Below are 12,059 nucleotides of genomic sequence, written 5' to 3' on the forward strand. Positions count from 1 at the left end.
CCAGAGCAAGAATCTGCCTTGTTCATTTATTTGTAACTAACCTCAGTCCAAGTGCCTAATTCAAGACTTAGCTTTGCTACTCACCAGCTTGTTGACTTTGAGAAATTTTTTAAAACACTGAGTAGCTCAGAAATAAATATTATCTATCTCATAAAATGGTTGTAAAAGTTAAAACAGACTAAAAATATTAAGAATAGTATTAACCACAGGGCTTTTAATATATTAATAAAATTAGAAACAAGTAAAGTGTATAATAATAGTTAAAATAGGGCACATTCATATGATGGAACAGCAGGCAGTCATGAACCTCACAATGAGGTTAAGAGTGTTTGTCTTTGGGTGGTGCATAGGATACTTTATATTTTTCTGAATTTTCCAATTTTCATTATGAATAAGATTAATTTTTAGAATAAAGTGTGTTATTTTCACAATTCCAAAATCATTGCAGGGAACCTTAACCAATAAGCACATAGGAAAATAAAATGTTTTACAATTAATCAAATTATTGCTTGTTAAAAGTGTACTAAGGTATATTTTGAAAATATATGTTTGTATGTAAAGCTATTTAATATCAAAAGTTTTTTTGTATACATTATTACTAACATTTATACATCATTATGTGGCAGATACTTTTCTATGTGATTCATCTACTTGTCATTATAATCTTCACAACTGTTTTGAAGAGTATATAGGCATAAAAGCATACGTATATTTTTCTTACACTCTAGAAAATAAGAGTTAATTTTCTAAGTAAATATCACATTTTATACCAAACAGTAAATATTTAAATTTAATAAGTTAATTAATTCAAATAATTTCTGTGTTAACTGTAAAAGTTAGCTGGTGGTAATTAAATTAAATAAGTAATTAAATGAAGTGAATATTTAAAATTCAAAACAATGTAAAGGGGCTCCTGGGTGGCGCAGTCGGTTAGGCGGCCGACTTCGGCTCAGGTCACGATCTCGCGGTCCGTGAGTTTGAGCCCCGCGTCAGGCTCTGGGCTGACAGCTCAGAGCCTGGAGCCTGTTTCAGATTCTGTGTCTCCCTCTCTCTCTGCCCCTCCCCTGCTCATGCTCTGTCTCTCTCTGTCCCAAAAATAAATAAAATGTTAAAAAAAAAATTTTTTTTTTAATTCAAAACAATGTAAAACATTTGATACTTTTAGAACTGTGGTCACAATAATTTCAGCTTTGGATGCTCAATTATCATGCATTTTGTTCATTTTTATTTAAAATAATAAGAAATAAAATTGTCATACTGATCTAGGATGCCTTGTGCTGCCAGAGCTTGGCTGGGTTCCAGAGGCCTTCCATTGACTGCAAATTCCATTATGCACCCAACAAAATCATGGCTTTCCACGTGTCCTCTCCTCTGAAGGATCGGATCTAGGGATCTGATACCTCCAACTGTGACTCGATTTGGCTGAACGTCAAGAGTCCTACATGAGAAAGCAAAGATAAGTATATTAGCTCCAACATGATAGATTTCAGTAGAATGTTTAGCTTTAAAAAGAGTGAATATAACTTTCTGGCATGTGTTATAGTGTGGTAAATTTGAATGGAAAATATTACCTATTGATGCATATTCCCTTACAGATTTCTACAGGATTATTAGGTTTTCAAGGCATGAAAAATAATAAAACTTATGGAAGTGACATTTTCAGTCAGTTAGCCAAATGGGATGTATAAAACAATGCTGAATTAGCAAGAAGCAGCATAACATCAGAGAGAAGATAAAGTGCAGCAGAAATAGTGATTATATTAATGTTAGATTAATTAATGTTAGATAATATTAATGTTAGATTATACATTTTTCTTCCCCACAAGATGATAATAATGCCAATATGTTAATTAATATCATAGATGATATGTCAATATTTATTTTTCTCTGTTGTTATTTCTGTTAACATCACTTAGGTTTTAGATGGCATAATTCTGTGTCTCTTCCTGAGGTGCCATTGAAAAGTATCTGTGGATAATTGTGGTATACAACTTCCAAAGGAGGTAAAGACTGGGATCTTTAGTCTAGCCTTGCAGGACCCAGGTCATAGGCAACAATTTCATGATCTACTCAAAGAGCACAGGCCATGTTAGTCTTTCCTTCCTCTATTTGTCCTCATCTCTCCCATCTCGTGTCACACCATTTTTACATATTTTTTATACTCATTATTAACTTTTTATTTACAGAGTAAAAATTCCTTTGGAGAGCATAAAATATTGTAAACTCTCATAACACTTAGCATAATAAAATTATTTGTAAATGCAGAATTTCCTTTTTAAGGTCAAGTAATAGTAAGATCAAACGAATAATTTTACTTACCAGTCATCTGAAACTGCCACATTACTGACAGTGCAATACCCTGGTTCTTGGTTCTCGGAACAAGAGTCCACAGTTAAGGAAGCTGCCTATAAAGTAGGAGAAGGAAACATTCATCCTGGGTTCTGCTGTCCCTATTGTCCTTTACGGCCAACACTGCCCAGTACTTGTTCCTACGTGGACATGATTTTGAAGTTGTGATAACATTTTGGCTTAGTATATAATGACATAATACACCTATAATATCAAATTTTGGGCACATATTTCTTTTACGTGTCTAAAACTGTGACATTATTACATATAAGAAGTGGGAAGTACTTTGAAAAATCTTCACCAGGCCCTTGTGTATAAGTGAAAAACCGATAGGGCACCTGGGTGGCTCAGTGAATTGACAGTCCAGCGCTTAATTCTGGTCAGGTCAGGATCTCACAGTTTGTGAGTTTGAGCCCCGTATCGGACTCCATGCTGACGGTGCAGACCTGCTTGGGATTCTCTCGCATCTAGTTGATATTTTCAACTAGAGAATATCACACAGATATTTATGAATGACTCAACTAGGAAAAAAAACACTTTAGATAGTGGCATAATATTTTGATAAATCTTAACATAATTTTCTGATTTTCTAAAAGCTTCATGATACAGAATGTCTGAGAGGAAGTTTTATTTGAATAACACCCTATGCAATTTAATCGTCAGAGTTAAATGTGCTTTCTCGTACTGTTGAATTTTTCTACCAGTACTGCTGTAAATTGACATGTTTGTATCCTGTCTATTCATTGATTCAAAGCTGAGAAGTTAATGATTTTGCCAGTTTCTAACAAAATCCCTTTGAACTGTAGAAAATGACAGATTCAAAATCCAGTAGGGGCCTTCTTTTGGGTATTTTCTAAAATGGGAAGATACTTTTTTCCTCTGACTGAAGTACTAATGACAAAGGTATTTTTTTCCACATTTGGTATTATTTAAAACTTGATAGCCACATACTACAAATGAACTGAAAGAATTTTTTTTCTATCACTTTTGGCATACACATAGTACCTCTTTTTTTTTTTTTTTTTTTTCTTTCCCTCTTACTCCCAAGTCCTAAATTTAGGTAGAATTAAATGGTCATAAAATTTAAAGGGGCCTTGGAAGTCATCAGATAAAATCACCTATTCTACATAAATGGCTGTTGACAATATCTTAGCAATATAGTTATCTCCCACCTGCTATGCCCCATTAGGATGCTGTCATTATTAGGAAATCATTGTGGCTAATGTAAGCCCCAATATACAATATCGATACCAGACTCCATATGCTTGTTCTAATTCTGTCTGTTTCAATAATGCCAGAGTAAATGGATAATCAGGAATATTGGACTTTTCTAAATTTGTATTCTCCTAAAGGTCTTCCTCTGAGAATACTAGTTTGGTATTAGGCTGGTTTAAAAAAGCTCAGGCAGGAAGGTGCATACTAACTTATTACTAACCTAAAAAATTATTATTGCCAAGATTTGCTTGTTATACCTCTATTAGAATTCACTGAAGTCAGTATGATTTTTTAGGCACTACTCATAATTAAAATTTATTGAGATTAAAACCTTTTTTCTAACCTCAAAAGGATGTATGGAGCCATGTTTTTGAAAACTCAGGATGACTAACATTCAACAAGCACCTATTTAATATCAAATATTTAAAAATATATAAAATATATACATTTTTATAAAGGAAACTATATGTAAAATATATAACAACATATAAAATTTTAGATATAATTTATATTAATCCTTGCAATAATACCAAAATGTGGAGATATTATTCCCATTTATAGACCACATTTTGATTTTCTGCCCAACCCCTTTTCAAAACACAACCCATCTTGAATTATTATCAAATACAGTCTCCGAATGAGTATTTTTCAAGTAGATTTTTTTAAAATATTATTTTTAGAATATCAATGTTTTAAATTACTGTTACTAGGGGCACCTGGGTGGCTCAGTCGGTTAAGCTTCGGACTTCGGCTCATGACATGATCTGGTGGTTTGTGGGTTCAAGGCCCAGGCTGGACTCCTCACTGACAACTCAGACCCTGGAGCCTGCTTCAGATTCTCTGCTTCAGATTCTGTGTCTCCCTCTCTCTCTGCCCCTCCCCCCTTATGCTCTCTCTCAAAAATAAATAAATAAACATTAAGAAAAATAAGTTACTGTTACTAAATTTTATTCTCGTTTTGGTCTCATTTTCAGAATATTGGGGGTAATTTTTTAAGTAAACATTTTATAAATTAATATATGTTAGAATAAAGTTATAGTTACAGAATATTAATACCAAGTTCATAAGAAAATGGAAGACAATATATAAAGTAATATAATATATAATTTAAATGATTCATAAATTTTCACTAAAACTTTTATTGTTTCCTCACTTATATTTTAATAAACTACAACTACTAGCCTTGTAAGACCCTGAATGTAACACAATGGATATGGAGATATCAGTGGATGAATATCTGAACATCTAACCTTGATGATGTTGATAAAATCATCTGGTCATCTTTTTTTTTTTTTTTTTAATTTTTTTTCAACGTTTATTTATTTTTGGGACAGAGAGAGACAGTGCGTGAACAGGGGAGGGGCAGAGAGAGAGAGGGAGACACAGAATCGGAAACAGGCTCCAGGCTCTGAGCCATCAGCCCAGAGCCCGACGCGGGGCTCGAACCCACGGACCGCGAGATCGTGACCTGGCTGAAGTCGGACGCTCAACCGACTGCGCCACCCAGGCGCCCCTATCTGGTCATCTTTATATCCATCATCATTCCTTTTTTTTTTTTTTTGTCCTTTGTGTTTCTGTATTTAAAAAATTGTTTAAAATCTTCTTTTCTAAGTTATATTAGAGTGGAGGAGAGAAAAGCCATTGTATCTGATGCCATTAAACACACACACACACACACACACACACACACACACACAAAACACACAAAACAAAACCCCCAAAAATCCCGCATGGATTTAAAGTACTGCTAAAAACAAATGGGGAATTTTATCCTTTGATAAAGATTGTTTGTTATTTATACTTGTCAGAAAAAAATCAATATAATAAGATTCCTCCTGTCTTATGCCTTTATGAAATTTGTAATTAGGAAGGGCACAAAAGTTTTTCTTTTAAAACTGTGGATCACAGAAAAAATAGCAGAAATATTTTCTATGTTCTTTCTATAAATTGCTTATATGTAGTCCAACAATATAAAGTGGTCCCAAAATTTAGTGCCCAAAAATTTCTATTGTCAGACAAATATATGATTCATTTGATCACTTTCAAAACTATATAACTCATTGTATTTTTTATATTTTTCTGGATTGTCACAGAGCTGAGACATAAAACTATAATCATTTAGATCACATTTCTTCATTTAAAAAATGATTTCAGAGCATTTATTTTGTTCTTTTGGTTAATGTTTATTTTAAATATTTATTTATTTTTGAGAGAGAGTGACTAAGCAGGGAAGGGGCAGAGAGAGAGAGGGAATACAGGATCCAAAGTGGGCTTTGGAGCAGAGGGGCTCCAATTTATGAACTACGAGATCATGACCTGAGATGAAGTTGGATGCTTAATCTACTGAGTCACCCAGGTGCCCCAAATGTTTATTTTAATACATGACTTCAACCTTTAACTCTATTTCTATGCAGGGTAGAATGTAAATTTTAAAGAGCAGTTATCATTTTAGAAGTTTGATGATAAAATCCAAAAATATTTTAAAATAGTTTTTGTTAGCATTTACTTTTTCAAAAACCCTTGATAGTTGTTGAAAATGGGGGTGGGGGAACCATGAAGAGACAGTTGGTAAGTAAGTAAATATATGTGTGTGTGTGTGTGTGTGTGTGTGTGTGTGCGCGCGTGCGTCTTTCCATTCTAGATGTATTGCTTTGTATCAAATGGTTTCAAACACTTACAGGTAAAATACATCATGCATTTTCCTTTTTAAAGAAAAAAATACTTGTTTAATGAACACAAGTACTAAATAAATACATACCGTCTTGCTGTAACATGAGAGCCATATAATTAAGTGGAATATAATATGGAAATCTTGAATATTACTGAGTTTATAATTCTAAAAATACTTTAGCTAGTCAGCAAACAGAACTTCATTTTATTGCAGTCTCATGTGATAGACCTCACAGATGACAGCGTATTGAGGAGCTAAGTGCAGTAAGGACTACTCACGACTGTTTTGGAATATGTGTTAGCATCATCTTTTATCAGTAATTTATTTACAGAAAAGTTTTCTTCATTTGTTTTTAAATTGTTTCTTCAGTTAGGACAAGGATACTTACAAAAGTAGCCATTTTAAGTACAGTTCTGACATGGCCTTAAACATACATAGGAAATGTATAAAATGGAATATTTATGCACTAGGGTGTTTTATTTACTTTGCTTCCTTTTATTATTTTTGAGACAAGTTGTTTTTTGTGACAGGCATAGCTGTCATGAGCAAAAGAAAGATTATTACCTACTTGTGGCTATAGTTCATACCAAAACTGGTTAAATTTGAACCTTAATTCATGCTTTAACTTGAAGGCCTGATTGACTGGATGTACAACAATAAAACAAGTTTTAACGTAAAATGAAATGTCTTACCATTCCTGCTCTCCGGGCAATCACAGTGTGAAAATGTCCATCTGACACTTTCTTCATAGTGGTGAGTTTATATGTACCACTGCCTAAATTGTAAGAGAATCTTAATCTTTCTTCAGCAATTTCAAGGGCCAAAAACTCAGCCCGGTCCCCTGTCTGGTTGTCATAGTTGTAAAGCAGTAAAGCATGACTTTTAATAGTTGCAAATTTGACATAAATATAGTTGTTATTGGGGTCCAAGCTGGGAAATTCCATGTATGACAGCTCCTCAAATCCATAACTGTTCAACTCACAGTGCTTTCCAAAGACACCTGTAGATGAAAAAATTGACAAATTGACACATCAAATTCCAGTGAAGTTTTAGTAAATGATTTTGGTTAAAATATTTTTATGTTGCAATAATGAATCAGGCTTTACCAGCCTTATTTTGTATTATTCTCCAAAGAATATTGTCTAAATTAAATTGAAAGAGAACAAATCAATGATCTTTAAGGCATATGAGAGATGATGAACTACTGTACTTGCTTCTCTTTGGCCAACTAAAAACCATACCTAAGTAGGTCCCATTTCTAAAAATTAGAATTAGTGGAATGGAGTATGTCTAAAGTTATTTCTTCCCTGGAAAACTTTCAAAATTAGTTTGTCAACATTTTGAAAGTTCTGATATGCTGTAATTTGCAACTGAGATACTTCCCTTACAATACTTAATTCTTAAAAACAATTTTAATTCAATTGATGGTAAATTTTGTTTTGACCTTCAAAAAGAATTAATCACTATACTCATGGTATTTTCGAGAGCCACTAGATTAGGGAACCACTGCTTTTAGGAAAGGAAATAACTGTCTTAAGTTTTTTATCTCTGTCTTGCTTTATACCTTCTTTGGGTATGATTTACAACAGGCTACTTTAAAATAGCTTTCTGCTTTTTTTTTTTTTTTTTTTGAAATCCAGTATCCCCACTTGTTTGTGCTGGTTCTTTTTCAAACTTGAAAAATGAGTTTTATTGATGTTACAGTGCTATGCCAAAATTCTTTTCCCACAAATATTAGTAGACTGTAGCAAATGATTGGAAAATTAACCCATGCCAATACATCATGATTCTTATTAACTGGCAAAGGTTCCATTCCTTAATTTTGGCTGTATATCTCTTGTAAATGCGTTAAATTTAGTCAGGGAATTGTTAAGCTAGAAGAAACTAATGCCATCATTTTACAGAATATTTAAAACTTGCCTGAGGTCACAAAACCATGGGAGACAGAGCCAGAATTTGAGACCAGATCTACCGATTGTCTAGTTGTTTTAACTACATCACATTTTATATCCAAATGTTCTTTAAATTAAAATGGCCTAGAAGTTGCTGTAAAAGCCTGTGTTGTTTATCTTTTCCTTCTCTGTCAAGGCTGAGATAATAATCATAAATATGTAGGAAATATGCATATGGGTTATTTCTAAACATTAGCCGCATGAAGGAAAAAGCAAACATATAATACAAATTATATCTATTGTCAATATTTCATACATTTATTTGTATATCATAAATATATGATATATATCATATATTATTATATAATTAATAATGTGTATATATATATAACATATATACACAAATTTTAAATTTTATTTACATTAAATGTTCATTTACTATATTACGTATATCTTGCTTATATCTACAGGAAGAGTAATGAAAGTTAAAAGAAGAAGCAGAGATGGAGCATAGAAATGAAATAGACTATTGAGTAAAAAAATTGTGCTGTGTGTTCTCTTAGGGCTCTTCTAATTAAAAATATGAACATGTGCTTAAAAATTGATTTATGCAAAAAGAATATACATACTGGACAGATGTCCTACATTTTTATTCAAATAGGCACTAGATACAAATTGATTCATGAAAATATTTGTTTATGGAATATTTTTCTTAGAGAAAGGTACATTCTTGTTTTTAAAATAAAATAAAATTCAATGAAGATTTTAACACAGCCCTCCAAATGAAATGCTGTGAAATAAATCTACATAAAGATCAGGTGAAATTATTAAAATTACTCTAATAAGGAATATTTTGTGTGTGGATAGTTATACATATATATACATACATAGGAAGTTATAATTATGCAGGCTTCCTTTATAAAATCGTAAGCACTTTATGCTTTTCTAAAACAAAATCCAAAAAAACAAAAATCTGAAAAAATTTTAAAAATCCAAACAACAAATCCTTCACTGATGAGAAAGTAAACAGTGCAAAATTTTTTCCCAATTTCAAATTACAGTTAGGATGTTGTTTTATAGGATGCATGTGTAACTACCTCCAGCTATTTGTTTGAGGCATTCCATCTGTCATTTGTATTTGTATGGTTCACCCACATTCAATTTGAAAAGGAAAATACTTTATCCTTTAATTCTCTCTGGTCTCCAGTCATGTATTATTGTTTTAAGGTTTTCCGTTTTCTTTTCTTTTATAAATCTTCTATTGCCAACTGACAATGTCAAAGTTTACATAATGTTTGTTTGTTTGTTTGCCACTGGAAGAAACAGTGGGAGAAATCTGCTGCCAACTGTATGTGATCTGCCTCCAATTTACATTGTTGTGCTAGTCCGCTTTCCCTGGGGAACTCAGGTAGGGTGAAGGCAAGGTCCATTTGGACCCCAAACACTTTTGCCCAATAGGCAACGATTGTTGTATCAGCTACACTGCAGCAAGGACTTGTTTCTATTTGGTATCAATTATCTTAAATCTTCATATTTGCAACTGAAATGCAATGCAATCTCTAAAAATGTAAAAACCTTTCTTCAGTCACTTGAAAATTCATTTTTTCCACTTTGCATTCCAATCCCCTTATCTTTCATTCCAAATACAAGTTAAACCATGAAACCTGCTTGTGGTTATCTATAGAAAGCAGCACCCTTTAGGATTATAACAGATTACTGAAAGAAGTTTTTAGAAGATCTAAAGTTGTGGTTATTTTGACCTTAATCTACTTTTCACTGCTTCAGAGGCATTGTTGGTGAGAATCTCAAAAAAAAAATTTTAAAAAGCAGGGATCCTGTAAATGTCACTGAACTGAAAATAATATTGTGTTCTAGTTACTATATCATCTTGGGGTAGTTTTGTTTCATTTTTATTTTTTTGACTTCAGAGAAAGTCTTCAATTTCTGGACCTCAGAACCACTGCTAAATGCATGGCTCACAATTAGATACTTATATTCTGTTTTCCTTTATCATTCTACTGATGTTGTGCTTTGCGAAGATAAAACTAGATAGAGTCATGGAGTTATTTGAAAATGAATTAACACTACATTTTACTTTTACTAGAAATCTCAGATTCTGTTTTAAATTCTATTCTCCAATATATGTTGAGATTCACTTTTCAGAGTCCATACAGCACAATGATATGCTCAAAAGACTACAAAATATCTTTCTCTTCTCTTGTTTATGGAGAGAGATTAGGGTCTTTAATTACTGTAGGACATCTGGGGATGAATACTATATTGTGGGGTAAGGTATCTCTTAAATAAATGGAATAATCACAAAGCGCTGAAACAACCCAGGTTAAAATAAAAGCTTGCTCCAAAGCTGTTTTCATAGTCCTTGGTGGTCTCAGTGCTGGATAACATTTGAGTGAGATCTGAAAGAAATCTTTTAGTTCATTCCAGTATGGTCAATAGATACTAATGTGTTAAAAAAAATTGTAACAACTTTCTTTTTCAAAAAAGACATTATTAGTCTGAATTTTGATTAGTTATTTGGTAGTATCTACAAAAAGCCTGTCATGAAAATTGCATGTCTAGTTATTAAATCCTTCTATTAGAAGTGGATGAATTAATGTAAAAAAAAAAAAAAGCAAAACAAAACAAAAACCAATTCGATTAATTATCCTTAAAGATTTTAAGTAGGGAGTGATGTCATAGAGTGCTTTAAAAGATTTTTTTCTTTGATATGTTCCAGGCTAAAAAGAAGTCATCCATAAATATTGAAGGGAAATGTCCTGAGGAGACAACATCAAATTCAATTATCTTGCATCAATTGCTTTTCTAGTAATAATCAAAGCAATATATTCAAGGGCATTCCATAATTAACTTTCTAAAAATTATCAAACCTTTGTACCTTCATTTTGCTAAAACCTCCTGTGTAAAACAACTAATATTTTCTTAATCACTCATGGCCACAATAAAGTAAAATTGCTAAACTGTATGCCAAAATAGATTGATATTTTATATCAATAAATAAGCTGAACTCACCAAATGGACAATGGCAATAGTATGACTCCACACCACTTTGGCAGGAACCTCCATTAAAACAGGGGTTACATTCACAGTAATTGACTGAAGATTCACACAGTTTCCCTGAAAAGTATCAAATTCATTTTTAAAAATCTTATGCAAACATATTGGTACCATTACTGCATCACCATATGTAAAAATCTGTTCTGAGAGATCATATCTTGGAGAAAAGAAATATAAGAACATTTTACTTGCCATGAGAAAATTGGAATACCTCAGAGTTCAAAATCCTATTTACTTGTCTCAGGGTAAAGATGTGCATTAAAATAGTTGGGAAATAATTTGTATAATCATCTTGGAAGGAACTACTGTTTTCAGGAAAATCACAAATGTGAACATATTTAAATGTTTTCACTGAACTTATTTTCTCTTGTCAGTGTTGCTTCTTTTTTCAATTTTATAATGAGATTTGAAAGTTCTATAGTATAATTCTCACTGTAGAGATTTCCTTGACTCAGATTTTTTTAAAGGTAAGAATCAATTTTGTTTAGCTTATTTGTCAAACTAAAATATTTTCCCTCTCTGAAATATCCCTTCACTTAAAAATTTATGTTGTAAAACAGAATAAGAAATCCAGAAACACATCATATATTTCAAATACTTAAGATTTACTCTTGACTACAAGTTATGGATACCTTGTTTTTTTTCTAAAACATTCATACACAACCAGCACATCATTCAGTATCCAAGAACTCCTCATAGATCTTAAATCCATTAATATTAACTATTACTGGCCATCTTCTAAGATGGGGATATGGCAGTCAAAAAAAAAAAGCAGATGTGTCAGAACATGGCATTTCCATTTTAATGGGGGAGATTAATCCAAACAATAGGAAACTTTTATATTTCACAGATGAAAA

General features: G+C 32.2%; 1 protein-coding gene across 2 annotated transcripts in view; it reads right to left on the reverse strand.

Moving 5' to 3' along the window:
• FAT4 (FAT atypical cadherin 4) overlaps window positions 1-12,059 on the reverse strand; it is a 175,318-nt gene that overhangs the window by 14,551 nt on the left and 148,708 nt on the right. For both annotated transcript variants that reach the window (XM_040474420.1, XM_040474426.1), the window contains 4 exons: window positions 11,158-11,262; window positions 6,928-7,235; window positions 2,320-2,405; window positions 1,259-1,438 (listed from right to left, as the gene is read on the reverse strand). In XM_040474420.1, the coding sequence (XP_040330354.1) occupies window positions 1,259-1,438; window positions 2,320-2,405; window positions 6,928-7,235; window positions 11,158-11,262 (679 nt within the window). The remainder of the gene's footprint in view (window positions 1-1,258; window positions 1,439-2,319; window positions 2,406-6,927; window positions 7,236-11,157; window positions 11,263-12,059) is intronic.

This window comes from Herpailurus yagouaroundi, unplaced genomic scaffold, assembly GCF_014898765.1.
Source record: "Herpailurus yagouaroundi ecotype Mexico unplaced genomic scaffold, PumYag 28, whole genome shotgun sequence".
Taxonomy (NCBI): Eukaryota; Metazoa; Chordata; class Mammalia; order Carnivora; family Felidae; genus Herpailurus; species Herpailurus yagouaroundi.